At 36.4% G+C, this 17,554-nt stretch overlaps 1 protein-coding gene across 1 annotated transcript in view; it reads left to right on the top strand.

Moving 5' to 3' along the window:
- The window catches only part of MUC19 (mucin 19, oligomeric), a 172,981-nt gene extending 157,735 nt beyond the window's left edge, over window positions 1-15,246 (top strand). Inside the window, exons 147-165 of the mRNA XM_032248461.1 lie at window positions 123-170; window positions 1,256-1,291; window positions 2,527-2,574; window positions 2,828-2,881; window positions 3,030-3,083; window positions 3,400-3,453; window positions 3,598-3,651; window positions 5,423-5,476; window positions 5,883-5,936; window positions 6,223-6,276; window positions 6,441-6,482; window positions 8,264-8,293; window positions 10,107-10,138; window positions 10,227-10,389; window positions 10,732-10,769; window positions 12,274-12,384; window positions 13,445-13,484; window positions 14,127-14,235; window positions 14,879-15,246. Coding sequence (XP_032104352.1) covers window positions 123-170; window positions 1,256-1,291; window positions 2,527-2,574; window positions 2,828-2,881; window positions 3,030-3,083; window positions 3,400-3,453; window positions 3,598-3,651; window positions 5,423-5,476; window positions 5,883-5,936; window positions 6,223-6,276; window positions 6,441-6,482; window positions 8,264-8,293; window positions 10,107-10,138; window positions 10,227-10,389; window positions 10,732-10,769; window positions 12,274-12,384; window positions 13,445-13,484; window positions 14,127-14,235; window positions 14,879-15,062 — 1,259 coding nt within the window. The 3' untranslated portion in view covers window positions 15,063-15,246. The remainder of the gene's footprint in view (window positions 1-122; window positions 171-1,255; window positions 1,292-2,526; window positions 2,575-2,827; window positions 2,882-3,029; window positions 3,084-3,399; window positions 3,454-3,597; window positions 3,652-5,422; window positions 5,477-5,882; window positions 5,937-6,222; window positions 6,277-6,440; window positions 6,483-8,263; window positions 8,294-10,106; window positions 10,139-10,226; window positions 10,390-10,731; window positions 10,770-12,273; window positions 12,385-13,444; window positions 13,485-14,126; window positions 14,236-14,878) is intronic.
- The last annotated feature ends 2,308 nt before the right edge of the window (window positions 15,247-17,554 follow it).

Here is a 17,554-nt window from a genome sequence, read left to right on the forward strand (position 1 = left end):
AAGATTTGCCTCAAACAATCTGTTTTTCCTTGAGTACAATAAGGACTGAAATGTACAGTCGTTGTTCCTATAAGTCTAGTCTACCTTTATATTCAAAAGTTTTTCTATGTTTATCCTTTTAGGAGCTACCACTAGAGGATCAGCAAACCAAGGAACTGGAAGCACAATAGGTAAATATGGCAGCAAAGTGGACCGCTTGTCTTACTGCCATTGAATTCCAGAAAAATGGAGTCCTCTGTTGAGGCATTTGCATCTTTATTTGATTTGGGAATAAAACTATGCATGAGAAAATACAGGCCGGGCACAGTGGCTCAACCCTGTAATCCTAGCACTGTGGGAGGCCGAGGTGGGTGGATTACCTGAGATCAGGAATTCGAGACAAGCCTGGCCAACATAGTGAAACCCCTTCTCTACTAAAAACACAAAAAATTAACCAAGTGTGGTGGCAGGAGCCTGTAATCCCAGCTACTCAGGAGGCTGAAGCAAAAGGATCACTTAGACCAGGGAGGCGGAGGTTGCAGTGAGAGATGGTGCCATTGCACTACAGTCTGGGTGACAGAGCGAGCCTAGGGTAGCTTCTGACATCACACCTAAACCTGCCGGCTGGTGAGAGTCCTCCACAGAATGATTTAGTAGTAAAGTGCCCCCCGTGGCACTGTTATTATGAAGAGTGCCTCCTTTAGTTTACTCACAATTCTAATTCCTCTCACCTCATATTTTCCTACCTTTTCTCTCTTAGAAGCTACAACATCCTTTAGAGGCACTGGGACCACAGGACATGGAATGAATACAGCTGAGCACACAAGCTTCTTAACCTGTCCACTTTTCACTTAAAATAATAGCGATAGTAGCTAACAGTTTCCAGTATGAACTATGTTCCAGGCACTAGTCCACATTTTTGTCATTATTATTTCTTCCATCTCTCATCCCAAATTGTGAGGTAAGCACTGATGTTCTCACAGACTTTCCAGATGAGGAACATAGATTGTTTTCTCATCTGGAAAATCTGTGAGAACTTTCCACAGACTGTGGCTCAAAGATATTAACTCACTTAATGAAGATCACACTGCAAGTAAACAACAGATTTCAACTCAGGCACTGTGGCTTCAAAATCCATCCTCAGAACCATGATGCTAAATCACCACTCACTCATGTGTCATGTCTCTCTACTCTTCTAGAACACTACAGTTTCTACAACACCAATGTTTTAGCCAAATGAAAATTCATTTCAATCCTGCTTTGTTCCTTCTTCTAGGGATATCAGGTGGCCAAGTCACTAGCACTCAACTAGGTAAGTAAAGTACCTTTGTTTTCCTGACAGACAGCCCAGAAAAAGAGATGTTCTCGTTGAGACTCCACCACCACCTCACATTGCACCCTTCCCCCATCAAATTTATAGTGAGAATGGAGCATTACATTTGCAAACACACAAAGTAACTTTGGAACAGTCCATCCCTGAAAATGGTCGTTTTTTATAATGAAGGATTCTGTAGTTGCCTCATTCTACTCTAGAATGTGCCTTTATTATAAGAATAAACTTGATATAGTGGTACCCTTCCATTTTGTTTTAGGTACTACGGGAGTGGTCTCTGGCAACAACATGTCACCTAGCAGTTCCAACACAGGGGAGTCAATGAGGAAACAGATGCTATTTTTTTTTCCTTGTTGGGGGGCTAACTCGGCAGCAATGACACATTATATCTTTTGATGATTTTCTGTTAGCCCTCACTAATTTCTTTCTTTTTATTCTATTTCTTTCTTTCTATTCTTTTTAACTTCCATGGAAGGAAGTATAACCAATGAAAGTGGAATTGGAAACCATATATATATATATATATATGAATATGAATGAGAGAAATAATGAGAAATGAGAAATATGTATTTTCTCGTGCCAGTCTCACTCTGTTGCCCAGGCTGGAGTATAGTGGTGTGAACTTGACCTACAGCAAATTCCACCTCTAGGGTTTAAGCAATTCTCCTACCTCAGCCCAAGTAGCTGGGATTATAGGTGTCCACCACAGCACCCAGCTTTTTTTTTTTTTTTGGAATTTTTAGTAGAGATGGGTTTTCACCATGTTGGCCAGGCTGGTCTTGAACCCCTGGCCTCAAGTGACCTGCCTGCCTTGGCCTCCCAAAGTGCTGGAATAAGAGGCGTGAGACGCTACACCTGGCCAAAGCATTGGCAGCTCTTGAGTTTCTACAAATCTACATTGGGCTTTTGTCTTTTCAGAGATATTTGTTAAACAAAGCTTATATTTATAAAATCACATTATTTCTCCTGGGTCCAAACCTTATACTTTAATTATAGAAAAAGAGGCTCAGATTCCAGAAAGATTTCCTTTTTAACATTCAAGCTATACTCTGGTACATACAAAGGCAACATAAATCCATATAGCCCTATTGAAGGTAGCATATAGAAGTTACTCCGGAGGTTTATATCTCATATTTTGGAATTCAGATGTTGTAAGTTTATTGAACCCAGTTGAATACCTTTACAGAAATATTGTTTTCATTTCCTGTTGTTAGAAGCTACCAGTGGCACATCTGAGAGACAAAACCCTGGAAGTGAAATAGGTCAGCATGAAAAAGACCCAAACACCTCTGACATTTAACTCTAAGGAGGCAAATAATCAAGGCGGGACTATGAACTAATGTGTTTACCGCGACTCTGAATTTAAAAATGGAGGACACACTTCATCATGACAGGATAGCACAAGAAAGGTCTTCTGCTGCTTTCAAGTCATAGACAGTTATTGTTGGCCATGCTCTTCTTAGGATGGTAAATGCATCACCATTTGGGCTCTCTCTTTCTCTCTCCCTGCTTTAGGCACCACTGGTATAGTCTCTGGCACAACAGTTGCATCTGGAAGTTCCAATACAGGTAACCTAATAGGAATATAAGGGGCTTCAGTCAGGAATGTGACTGAGCCCCTCCCCCCAAACATACACACTCCCTACCATGCCGTGGGAATACCACCAGATTTTCTCAGTTATAGGATTCTTCTTAATTTTTTTCTCCTTTTACTTAGAGGCCACAACTTCTTTGGGCAATGGTGGAACCACTGAGGCTGGAAGTAAAATAGGTGGGCACTAGCAATCAAATAATTATTTTTTCATCTTAAATTAAATCAAATTGGCTATAATGAATTTGGTGGATATTTTACTCAGTCACTAAATACAAATTACCAGGAAATTAACAGTTTACTCCCTGTGAATTTTCCTTTACTTAAAACTTGCAAATTAATGACATAATGAGACCATGCATGATGTATCACTTAAAGCAAAAATGTTCCTGATATCAACCTTTTAGTTCACTTGAGAAACCTATTTTTTTAAATCAAATCCTAATTTTAGATAAAAGGGAATTCACAAATTGATTCTCTCCTCTTGTGATTTCAGTTACCACTGGGATAACTACTGGCACAACCATTTTACCTGGGAGTTCCAACACAAGTAAGTCATGAAAGAGTTAGAGAAACCTGCCTGCCTGAACTGCTGGGGACTGATGGCTCCCATAGAGATATTATATAAGGTAACACTGCTACACATCTTTCCAAATGTCTGCATTCTATACCACTTTCTCTTATTTCTTCTCAGAGGCTACGGCTTTTACAGATGTTGGAGCCACCACTGGAGTTGGAAGAGCAACTGGTCAGTGGTTTGCTTTGGGTTCTCAACAATTCTTTGCTTCAATTTGTGGTAGTGATGAATGAATGGGAAGATGGGCTGAAATAGGATTTTGTATTTCATTTGAACAGACACTATGTCAGGTAAATCAAGCTTGGGCCCTTGCTCTTCAGACTGATTTTTTCCATACACTAGCCTTTATTTTTTCAATTGTTTCAACTTTTATTTTAGATTTGGGGAGTACATGTGTAGGTTTGTTACATGTCCTGAGTATACTGCATGATGCTTGGGTTTGGAGTATGAATGATCCTATCACCCAGGGACTGAGCAGAGTACCCAGTAGTCAATTTTGCAACCCCTCCCCTCTCCTTCTTCCCCTTTTTGGTAGTTCCCAGTGTCTATTGTTGCAATCCTTATGTCCATGAGTCCAATGTTTAACTTCTAAGTAAGAACATGCAGTATTTTTTGTGTTCCTGCATTAATTCACTTAGGATAATGGCCTCCAGCCACATCTGCGTTGCTGCAAATAACATAATTTTGTTCTCTCTTATGTTTGCATAATATTCCATGGTGTGTTTATACTACATTTTAAAAATCCAGTTCATCATTGATGGCCATCTAGGTTGATTCCATGTCTTTGCTACTATGAATAATGCTGTGATGAAAATTCAAGTGCATGTGTCTTTTCGGTAGAACAATTTGTTTTCTTTTGGATAGATACCCACTAATGAGATTGCTGGGTCAACTGGTAGTTCTAAGTTCTTTGAGAAACCTCCAGACTGCTTTCCATGGTGGCTGGATTAATTTACATTCACATCAACAATGAATAAGCATTCCCTTTTTTCTGCAGCCTTGCCAGGACCTGTTTTTTTTAAATTTTTTTTAAATTTTTTATTTTTTCATAATAGCCAGTCTGACTGATGTGATGTGGTATTTCATTTTGGTTTTCATTTGCACTTCTTTAATGATTAGTAATGTTAAGCATTTTTTCATATGCTTGTTGGCGATGTGTATGCTTTCTTATGAAAATGTCTGTTTGTGTCCTTTGCCCATTTTTTTTTTCTGGTTAATTTGTTTATATTCCTTATAGATTCTGGGTATTACACCTTTGCCAGATGCATAGTTTGCAAGTATTTTCTTCCATTCTGTAGGTTGTCTCTTTACCCTGTTGATAGTTTCTTTTGCTGTGCAGAAGCTCTTTAGTTGCATTAGGTTCCATTTGTCAATTTTGTTTTGTTGCAATTTGGCATCTTTGTTATAAAATCTTTGCCAGGGCCTATATCCAAAATGGTATTTCCTACACTATATTCCAGGGTTTTCATAGTTTTAGGTTTAAAATGAAAGGCTTTAGTCTATCTTGAGTTGATTTTTGTATATGGTGTAAGGAAACGGTACAACTTCAATCTCCTGCATATGGCTAGCCAGTTATGCCAGCACTAATTATTGAATAGGGAGTCATTTCCTCATTGCTTGTTTTTATTGACTTAGTCATTTAGAGAAGGGGTGCCAGAAGTGAAAAATGTATAGAGTTAAGTGTGAGAAAAGCTCTCATCACTTAGAGAAAGGGCACCCAGAAGTGAAAAATGTATCAGGGCCATAGGAGAATCTTCTGTGAACAAGGGATGGCTACCATAGGAAGTTCTTAGTGTTTCCATGGCGGGGGCGTGAGCTAGCATTAGCAGATGTGTTAGTATATTCCAAGTGCTTTGAGACTCTTGTTCAACGTGGAGGTGTCTTAAGTAAATGCTCCTCTGAGACCAGAAAATGTTTATTGTTCTTCCTTTGTTCATTTTAGTTTCTTCCAAGGGAGCATCTGACACAACCACTGCTCCTGGACCTCCTACCACTGGTAAGTGCAATAGTAATAAATGAATTTTTCTCGGTGGCACCTCAGAAGACAGGTTAGTTTATCTGCAGTTCTCACAGGAGTAGAGTAGAATGGTGGTTACTGGGGTTGGGGTCATTGTATATGTGGGGCTGAGTATGGTGGGGAGATGTTGGTGAAAGGTTACAAAATTTCAGATAGACAGGAGGAGTAAGTTCAAGAGATCTATTGTACAACATCGTGACTACAGTTAATATATTTTTGAAAAATGCTAAGAGGGTGGCATAACGTAATTCTTCAGAACATCATGTGCAAAATACATAGTTTCATCTGTCCATCTAAAACATGCAGAATAAAAAATTGTTTTTAAATGAAGTTGAGCTCTAGCTTCTCCAGTCCCCTGTAGTCACCACTTTTGTTCCTTTTTAAGCAGTCACAGCTTCCACAGGAGTAAAAGGAACCTCTGGAACTGGAGTGCAAACAGGTAAGTGATCGGTGTGACTTTGATTACACATAAGAAGTGGAGTTAGGAGGAGAGGGGGAGGAGAGAAGTGAAAGACAGAGGCCAGGATGATAGCATTCACCTTCCTCTTGGAATACAGCTTTGAAATTCCACTAGAGATACCCATTTTTATCCCCTTTGTGAGCTTTTGGTTTAGCCTTTCACTGGGGCTCCCCTCCTAAAGACTTCTTCATGCAGATGGAAAATTCTGAGCAGGAAATTATGAAGGGTGCTTGTCGTAAAATGTCTTAAATTTCCTTTTTGCAAGGCTCCACCTTGGTTGCAGCTGGAGTCACAACAAGACAACAAGTATCCCAGCCAGGTAAAATGAAATGATCCAATTGAACTGGAATACATTGTCTGTTCCACACAAAGCTTGAATATGAATTTGTGCCATCATTTGGACATGTACATAAACACAGACTTGATATGTGTATGTTATTCTAATTTTAAAAATCACAATACCATCCTTTTATTTCCTCTCAGAAACCACTGTCGTAACAATCAAAGAAACTGAAAACAAAACAGGTCAGTACAGGAAGAGCCCTAATTTCTTTGTTACTATTTCAACTAATATTTCTTTAGTACTTTATATGTGCTAAACTCTCTAGCAGACATTAAAAGCAAAACATCAGTAAGCTGCAGCACTTGCCATTTTTTATTTTGTGTGTGTGGGATGAAGAAATTCTTTTGGGCACAGATAGCATATATTTAGTGATACTCAAAAATATGCACAAAAAAAAAATGTGGTCCCGGGGGTGGGGTGAGATTAGAGTGTTAATTTCTGCTTACTAATTAGTAGTGTGGAGTAAAGGCATCAGAAATGAGATGATTGAGTTTAAAGTTGGCATGGATGGGAAGGGTATTCCTGCCAAACAGCCCTTGAAAAGAAAGATGTGAGACCTCATGGGTGAGTCCAGGAATCAACCAGATGTTGGCAATGACTGAATGAGGTTCAGGGAGAAAATGAGATTGGAAACGTAAGTAGAGGAAACTTCATAAAGAACCAAACTTAACCAAGGCTTTATCCTTATGGGGATACCCTTAAGGATTTGATCAAGAGACTGACATGATCGGATAGTTGAGAAATTACTTGGATACCAATGTATTGATTAGGAGACTGTTCTCTCTGATTCCTCTTACAAATATCTTCAATGGACTCTTGCAGTACTGGTCAGGGAATATTTCTCCTGTATTTATTCCTAATTGATCTTTTTTTATCTCCTATTGCTTGTTTCTGTTAATTTACAAAGCATTCATAATTAGGACCTGGCTTAGCCTCCCAACGTAAAGAGTTAGAGACATTTGATCCCCCAAATTTCTATATTTTAATTCATTTTGTAATCTATATTTTGGGCTTATTAGTTGTCACTTTACCTAAACTTGTAGAAATTTATAGTTCTTTTCAAATATTCTATTGCTCCTAGGTCAGCCTTTTTCTTGGTAGTTTTTAAAAACAGAGTCTAGTTCTGTTGCCCAGGCTAGAATGTGCAGTGACACAATCTCGGCTCACTGTAAGCTCTGCCTCTCGGGTTCCAGAGATTCTCCTGCTTCAGCCTCCCTCATAGCTGGGACTACAGGCAAGCACCACCATGCCTGCCTAATTTTTGTATTTTTTGTATAGATGGGGTTTTACCATGTTGGCCAAGCTGATCTCGAACTCCTGGCTTCAAATGATCTGCCCACCTCAGCCTCCCAAAGTATTGCAATTACAGGCATGAGCCACTGTGCCTGGCCAGGTTGCATAAAATATCAATTTTGTGTTTAGAAGTTTTGGAATAAAACTTAAAATTTATGAGTGAATTGTTGGATAGACCAAAATATGTGATATGTAAAGGCTAAAAAAGATATATGTTACCAGTTTAAAGCATTTGTTGGGGTAGAAGATAGAGCCAAATTGAACTATTTCAAGAAGGAGAATAAAAGTTCTTAAATGACTAAAACTGGGTAATTAATAATACTCATTTTATCCTGTATCAGAATTATCTTTTTTTCCTTTTTTAACCTCTTCTATTGTTCCATTCATTAGAACTGCTTTCCACAACATTTTTGAAGAGTTTACCTTGATGTTTTCTTCTTTTGATTCTTTTCTCTCATTAAAAGTTGAGGTCGAAAGGCAACACCCTGTATAGTGGAATTTCAAATGCAACGAGGATAAGGATGGGGAGATAGATGGGAACATATCTATTTGTAAGACTGGCTATGTAGACAATTATTTTCAGCAATAGAATAATGAATTAAATAACTACAGTTGCCAGTACTATTTCAGTAACTTCAGAGACTAATTTAAGGTTCCTGTTTTTATACAGAATGTCTAATATCACTTCCACCAGCTCCAGGTAAGAATACCATGACTTCAGAATCATTCTGCATTAATGGCTTCTCTTGTAAATCCAATTTCAGAGGTCAGGCTTGTAAAAGTCACTAGCAACCGAAATGTTATAAAATAGCAAAACTTGTATTAGATTCACTTAGCTTTTATTTGTCAAATAAAAGCTGAGTAATAGTTCATTTCCTCATTCGCAAACCAATGAAGCCCAGCCAAACAAATATGCCTTGTTATTTAGATCAAAACAAGGTTTACCTACTAAAGGTTTCATATAATTATGGTACCTTGACCAAAATATTGTCACTTGATAGTGAGCATTTTTTAAAACTAGGTAATTCCAGCTTGAAGGATGAACTGTAGTAGAAAAAAAATCAGTTTAGCTAGAGTTACGTAATTTTAGAGAACTTTAAGTCCCTATCATTCTCAAGACAATGTGATAGGCTTTGCAGTAATTAAAAAATAAATACTAAAAAATAATTTTCTGACCTTAGTACCTAGTGGGAAAAAGAAGGTTCTCAAAGAAGAAATGTTTGTATCAGGCAGAAAATAAATTTCCACGTAAAAACATAAACTATGTATTATACAGAGAGTGCATAACATATGTCACTTATATTGTATATTTTAAGGTATCCCCAGGAATGTCTTTACAGTATTGGAATTTGAGAACACTATATAGACTAGTACAGGGCATGTAAATGAGAGAAGTGAGACAAAGTTGAGAAGGTGAGTTTGAGTCACAATATGAGAGATCTTGAAAGCTAGAATGCTAGAATAAAGTGTTTATTTTATACAACTTAAGGGGCTACCAAAGTAATAATGAGGTAAGAATTAGGCTTTAGGGAAAAACTACATTACCTGATTGGATCAGAATGAGATCTGAGTCAGAGTAACCCCTTAAAAAAAGCTAGATTATGCTAGATCAAAAATTTACTAAGACCTTAAAGTAGCATTGTAGCAAGTAGAATAAGGAAAGAAAGAAATGAATGCAAGAATAAAGGTACAGGATTTGGCAGTAGATTTGATGCCAGTGATAGAAGGAAGAAATCAGATAGCTCCTAGATTTTAAGGTTGAATGATTTAAAGTATAGCTCTAGCCTTAGCAGAAGGAAATCAGTCTAGAAGACAAGCTAGTTTTGAGGGAAAGATACAATCTGTTGTATGCACATTGAGTTTCAGATTTCTGTAGGTCTGCCTGGATTCTGTCTATAGCTAGAGAGAAAACTGGTTCCAAAGCCATGAGAGAGGTCTGGACTGGAGCTGGACATTTTAGAGCCATTCATTTGATATTACCGTGCACATTGTGGAGATAGAGGGAAGAATTAGAGGCAAAATGAGAGGGAATAAGACAAATTGACAGTAAAGACAAAAATTTCAGAATATTAAATCTGAAGAAAGAACACTTTTCAAGAAGGTAAGAATTAACAATGTCAACTATGGCAGAGAACTTAAACTAAGAAAGGGCCCTTGGGTCTGGTAATTACGCAGTCATGGTGACTTGTAGGATTGAAAAAGCAGAAGTCAGACTTCAAAAGTCAGACTGGTAAGTCAATTAATAGCCATGAGATTTATTGGCCACTGCCAGGAGAAATTAAGAATTATCCTTTGCTGAGGATTGTAAACATAGGATATACCTGTTGGGAACAGTTTGCTTGAAGCAGGTGGTTGTGGTTTTATTCACCTTAAGGCACCATAAAATCCTCTGTAATTCTGGGACTCTGAGATCCTAATGCCAATTACAGTACTGGCCACCTGGTGGTTATGTATAAATAACAGATGGTTATATTTTGCCAAATTTAATTACCATTTATCATTTATGTTAACAGTTTGCCATGGTCCACTGGGAGAAGAGAAATCTGTAAGTACAGAGTTTGGCTCTTCTTTAATTCAAATTTGCTCTCATTCCTGTATTTGAATAGAAGTCTAAACATGGTTTGTATATGTAGCCTGGAGACACATGGACTGCCAATTGCCACAGATGTACCTGTACAGATGCAAAGACTATAGACTGTAAACCTGAGGAGTGTCCTTCTCCACCCACATGCAAAACCGGCGAGAAGCTTGTGAAGTTCAAATCTAATGACACCTGCTGTGAAATCGGATACTGTGGTGTGTATTCATAATGCATTATTTTAATTGAATATGTTCATTGTCTATTTGTATATTCAAGAGGTACTTTTTGAGTTTCCAATTTTGTCAAAGAGAATGCTAGGCAGGTATAATAAATAAAACAGAATTAGTATAATATTTGCATTCTTAAAACTTACCATCTTCAGAATGAGGGACAACCAGAATTAACAGTTATGAATATAATCAGTAGATTGAAGAAGGACTATGATATTATGGGGAGAAACATTATAGTTGGTTGCTGTGTATGATCTCATCTACAATTTCTGTTTTATAAATAGAAATTATAGTATTTTAGAATAAAACGATGTCTTTATTTTTCAGAACCAACAACATGTTTATTTAACAATACTGATTATGAGGTAAGGGCTTTTCTTCATTAATATATTTTTGTTAATTATATGGATAAATTGAATACCAGGCTACATCAAGAGACCTTCAGCTTATTATATATATATTATATACACATATATATATGTTATTTATTATATATATTTAGAAATATATTTATAAATATAAATTTATACATAATATAAATATTTTTATATTATGTATAAATTTATATTTCTAAATATATATAATAACATGTGTGAATAATATATAAATATATATATAATTTATATATATATTTATATATATAAATATCCATTCATTTTTTCCCCCCACTCACTTCCAAAGGAACATCAAATGTAACACTCACCATGACTCTTCAAAGGAGGAAAACAGAGTGCTTGATCATTAACTACTCAGCAGTATAACTTCTGAACAAAATTTCCCATGGGCCTTGCCAGATGGAGAAGACATACTTTGTAACATTCAAATCAATGAACAGAGTCAAACTGTAATTATAACCAAAAAGATCAGATGGTCAAGCTGTCAGAGATCAAATAGAAAACCCGAAGGGCTAGAACCCTATTATGCAGCTACAGCAACATGATATATTCAAGGCTGTATTTTGACAACTAACTTGACATTTTGGTCAGAAATTTAACTTTTTAGAAAAAAAAGTATAAGGAAGCCATAAAAACCAGATGATTCTCAAATTGATATTAACACACTTGAAATGGCAATAGTAAACATTAAAAAATCTGAAATGAAATACATGTGGTATATTAGGAAGTAGATAAAACAGCCGATGAGAGTTTTACGTTGATAACCCATTTATCACACTCGAATTTCCACCTGGACTTCTTAATTTTTAGTTTCCAAAGTTGATCTGACTTGAACCTGTGATCGTTTTTAAATACAAAATAGGATAATACTTAAGGAACAAAAGGGAGGTTTTGTCTGATCATTTCTAGTAGTAAAATTCCAATTTATTAGAAAGTTCATTTTGTCTGAGGCCATGAAATAAATGCAGTTTCTCAAACTGCTGTTTTAATATTGAACATAAGATAATTATAAAGTAATATCAGAGAGCTTTAAAACTATAGGAATACAGGCCAAGACAGAAATAAGAAATCTTGTGAGACTTGTTTGTTTTAACCTGATAAGCCTATTTCGTGCCATTTTTTTCCCCACTTAGATTTCTTGTTTCCCTTTAAGCTTAGAGCATAACAATTAATTGATTAACTGCTTGATCACTATAAAGGAACCTTTCTTGAAAATAGACTACCTTTTGGTAAATCTTAATTTGAGGATTGACAATCTTGACACATTCTGTGCTCTCATTGAACAAATTTGGTTTATTCATGGAAGTGGAAGACTTTAAAACCATCTTTTCTTTACTACTAACCTAATGACTGAAAGTGCCTCTGGAAAATCACTAAACATGAATTTGAATTTTTTAGCCGATATTCTTGCCAACCTCAAAAAGAAATCAAGGGAAATAATTACTTTGTTTTCTTCCCCCTCGTTTCCTCCCAGATTGGTGCTTCATTTGATGACCCCACCAACCCCTGTGTTTCCTACTCCTGCAAAGACACTGGCTTTGCTGCAGTAGTCCAGGACTGCCCAAAGCAGACCTGGTGTGCAGAAGTAAGTCATCTTCACTAATGAACACCGAGATTCAGTTCTCCTATTAAACACAAACCCAACCTGTCTTCTGTTTTATATGGAAACGTTTGTCTGGCTAAAGGACATAAATATCTTGTAGACTGCATAGATCTTGAAACAAATTCATTGTGTCCAGAGCCCAGATGAGTCCAGATTCATCTTATTTATGTTTGGCTAGCAGACATAAATATCTTGTAGATTGTATAGCTTTTTAAACAAATTCATTATATCCAGGGCCCAGATGATTCCAGATATGTTCACCTTTCATTTTTAAGTATATATATTTTTTCATATCAAGACAGGCTCTCATGTCTTGCAGCCTTTATAAAACTTAATTTAGTGCTAGTGTAGAAGGAGTAAGTTATTATAGAAAGCATGTTGCTATTTATAAACTAAAAAACCCACTAACTTTTAAAAATAGCCCAAATCGTTGTCTATAAAAATACCCAATCTCTATATAATCACGTCTGGGTTCTTCAGATCTTTCTTTGTGTCACAGTTTTCTTCATTTCTATGTTCCCCAAATATTACTAGGTTTTATATTAATAAGTTTCAATTATTAAGGGAGGTTTAACTTATTTTTCTTTCTCAAGATATAATTGATAATATGGTTTAAAGTTTTATTTTAGAGCTCTAATACTGGATTTCAATATGTATCATGCTTTTACTTTGCTGTAATTTTAAATCAGTTTCTCAAGGGTGCAGCTCCTAATTGTGAGTTTCTATTGTCTTTTAGTACTATCGTTGTTAAAGTATTTTTCAGTAAATGAGAAATAATTTACTATTACTGAATGTTATTTTTAACAGGAATTTAAAGCTTATTTTTCCTTTTCCCATTGTTGAAAAATGGTAGTCTCATTTTTATTACTAAGCTGATCTCTCTCCTTTCCTGCCCTTGCTTACTAGATCTGGGATAAGATTGTCCATCTGTTCCATTTTCTCTTTGTGATGCATTTTAACAAATTCAGAAATGTTATATCATTTGTAGAAAAATTTGGAACAAGTTTTCCAGTTGTTTCTTCTTTTTTCTTACCCCCTACAGGAAGACAGAATCTATGATTCAAAAAAATGTTGCTATACATGTAAGTTAAGTTCTGCATAGAGAGGAAATGTAAGCTGTTGACAAAAGTTTACTTTCTTTAAAACAAAATGGCAGATCATTAAGAGAAAGTATGTTGTATTTTTAACACAATGGGTAATCTAGCCTATATGTATAAACTTCCATTTGATATGTGTACATAATGTGTTATGATTATGGATTCATGTTGATTGCAACCTTCTTCTCAGTAAAAACTAGTGATGTTTACAAGGGAATAAATTTTCATGGAAAAATTAGCTTGTTCTTTTGACATCAGCAACTTGTATTGTAAACTAGCGTATTAGATCATAAGGATAATCAGTGATGGGAAAATGGATGTCAAAAATAATTCATCCACCCCTTTTTTTGATGGAAGCCAAAAATAATCCACCCACCCCTTTTTCTTGCCCTCTCTCCCTTCCTCTTTTCCCCTCAACCCCTTCACATGTGATAGTGAGATGGTGATAACAGGAACAACAAGATACCAGTAATCTGCATGTTAACCAGCTACCTTGTAAATGGGTGCTGAGGTAGTTCATCTCCTCAATAATGTTGTGAAGTAGTTGCTGTTACTCATAGGTTAAGAAAATGGAGGGTTAGCTATTGTTAAACCTCATTTCTGACTCTCTTTTCCATTTGGTTTTAGGTAAGAATAATTGCAGATCGTCCCCTGTAAATGTGACTGTTATCTACAGTGGTTGCAAGAAAAGAGTTCAGATGGCAAAATGCACAGGGGAATGTGAAAAGACTGTCAAGTGAGTTCTTTGCATGTGTATCATGTGTTAACTTTGTAACCTTGTGGAGGAAAGGGATCTTTTAAAACATCATACAGAAAACAAAATAGTATTGCTCTCACATGAAAGGTTATCAGGACCTAATGAAAGAAGAATCTAAGATATTAAGATCTGAGAATTAAAATATTCACTTAAAATAGTGATGAGTCATTCTGAAGTAGCCTTCTAAATATGCCAACCATGATACATTTGTAGCAAATGTACTCATCTTCATACAGTGACTACAAAAATATTTAAGCAAGGAAGTGAATTTCTTGAATTAAACTTGGAATTTAGATAGTATGCTTTTCTTTAAGTAGTTTTTTGTATAGATTAATATAGAGATAATCTCATGTTACATTATATATTTAAAATTTTACTTACTTTTCACCATAATGCTCCAATTATGAGATCATAATTTCAGATTTCTTATTTCTCTTGGTCTTACATAGCAAATATCACTGAGCAACATCAGAACTTCAGAGTGACGGGGGAATGCAAGGTCTAGGAAAAGAATACATTGGTTAGAAGGCTTGCTAAGTCACTTAGACAATTACAATTTGAGCACTGATGTCACTTTATTTTTTAAATTCTAAAAATATTTATTACCCTATTTTCCTTTTAGGTACAATTATGATATCTTACTCTTGGAGCATTCATGCCTTTGCTGCCGAGAAGAAAACTATGAACTCCGAGACATTGTTCTTGACTGTCCTGATGGCAGTACAATCCCTTACCAATACAGGCACATCACTACCTGCTCTTGTTTAGACATATGTCAACCAACTACGACCTTCATGTACAGTTAATGCTGATATCATCTTCCCAGTTTTAACAGGCCTGGTATTTATTTTACAAGTGAACAAAAATAATCATTTAAAGAGTGAGAATAACTAAACATTTGTATCTTGCTCAAAACAATGGGTTCTCTTTATGAGGAATTTTGTTCTCTTGTTGACTAGATCTGAAAAATAAACACAACTTTACAAGCAATTTGGGAGCAAGGGTATTTGTTTTATGGCAATAAGAATTCTGCAAGTCTAGCAGAAACTGGATCACATCATGACCTTCAATATGTTTTCCTTTTATCCTTCAGCTTCTGATGCCATTCTCCCGTTTCATTCTCTTAACTTATTGAAAATGTATACTTTGTTTTCTTTTCTCACTTCCTATGCCAGTTGCCTCGCTCTTTCTATCCTGCTGCCACTCCTCCCGCCAGTTCACCAGTGACTTTCTTATAGTTCTCCCTACAGGATCTGACAGCATTTCCACTCTCCCTTTCTTGAGACAGTTTTCTCCTTGTTTCTACATTATTTCTTTTTTCTGTGACATCATTTTTAATTAATGCCCCTACATCATATGGACAGCTTTATTTCTTGCAATCCTCTACGGTTTAGTTTTCCAGACGCATCCTGTTGTGCTTTTCATGTTACTCAGTCTTTGGCCGATTTCATCAATTTAAGTAGATGTATTTACACACTGAGGATTTCTAGTCAATATCACCAACCTCAGCCTCTCAGTTCCAGACACATTGATACAACTTTGTATTTACCATCTCTCACTGGATGCTCTATATGTACCACAAACTCTGCAATGTTGAAACCAAAATAAATATTCTCTACCTAACTCAGTCCTATGCTTGTGTATTATATACCGTGAAATAGGTAGCTAAAAGGAGAGGTTGAGGCTGACATTATGTCTATCTTTCTACTACCTTGCTATCTCTCACACACATCCTTCTTCCTGAACATACATGTTCAAATATGCCTTGGACAAATTCTTTACACAGGTGAAATGTGTGCAGTTATTAACACTCTTATCCCCTTCCCAACATGAAGGCAAACCCAATTTATCATAACTTATTTATGAACCAGTTTTTACTTTTCTATATCACTTGGACTAGTGGTAAATTTAACTATCATCAAACACTGTATGTCTAATGGTGAGGAAGAAAACAGATGTGTTAGTATATTGGTAATTGCCACCACAGGTGGATCACAACTCCTTATGAGTAGGCATTACAGATCTCACTTCCGCAGTCAGTCCTGGGGACTTTGACTTTCCTCTATGTCTGTCACTGGTTCCAGGTTTTTCTCACTCTCAATGCATACCAGAATTCATCATTTCACAAAATTATGAGGAGCTTGAGCCCCTGAAAATCCAAGCGGGTGAGATTGTAGGAGTTTCTCAATGACTTTTACCTCTGGGAATAGTAGAGCACAGAGCCAACAATATACCCACATTTCAGTCCTTACCATGCAACTCTGTTTTCGCCCAACAGTCAGAATCGATCATCCCAGATAATACAATGACAGCATTTTCTGCTTAGTAAGCCTGCTTTAGACTTATAAGAGACTCCAGATGGCTAGCTGGGACTTTCAGAACAAGGGAGATAAAATGAATGTTGATTTCTAGTCCAGCTAATATATTACATCCTGCCACTAGCACACAGACCTCAGAAGGTAGTTATCCCTCAGCTGGTATCAGCGTGGAGTGCTCAGTAAACTGATCTTTAAGGTTTATCATCTGTGAAGAATAAAGCATAATATTTATTGATGTATGCACCTTTCTTTTCTTTGATCTTATTCTATAGGAACTTTTCTGCACTTGAAAATAAATTCCTTGGTTAGAAGCAATGCTGCACAGCATTTCATGGCAGTGAATAGAGTATTCAGTAAGCCTATAGATAGAAGTGCTTGTCTAGGCATATTAGACGACACAAAAAGAAAATGCCAATCCATACTTTGTTACCTCAGAGAAATAAATGCTGTCTTCTCACCACCAGAAAATGATCAAAGTTGTCTTCTTATTACCGAGTAGCTGTCTGACATGGTAGATGAAAATGGAAGATCACTGTCTTCCCTTTATATCACAATACCATGATTACTATCATGGTGGTGTCCCAAGTGTCTTTAGTGGAGGAATTTTAGGCTGCTGAACCCATGCATGACCCTCATTCCTACTACAATTGCTACCTCCTTCTTTAAGCATCCATTTATGTTCAGGTATGAATCTATTCTGAATTACTCATACAATTCCCCCAACCCTTCTTGGCATTCTCCATTTTTTCTCCCTTCAAGTCCTGGGCCATCTATACAAATTATTTGCTATATCTGAGAAATCCATGTGAATACTGACTTGAGGCTAACCTGCTGCCAAGCACAATGGCTACAGAGAATTTTCCTTTACAGTTGTTTTTCACAGCACTCCTCAGATAGGCTCACTTTTCACTAATACTGGGTCTATAAGCAATCTAGCTTTGAGTCTTTTCATCCTGTGTTAAATGATTATAAATAATTCC

Source organism: Sapajus apella, unplaced genomic scaffold (assembly GCF_009761245.1).
Source record: "Sapajus apella isolate SASKATOON/1434 unplaced genomic scaffold, GSC_monkey_1.0 scaffold66, whole genome shotgun sequence".
NCBI lineage: Eukaryota > Metazoa > Chordata > Mammalia > Primates > Cebidae > Sapajus > Sapajus apella.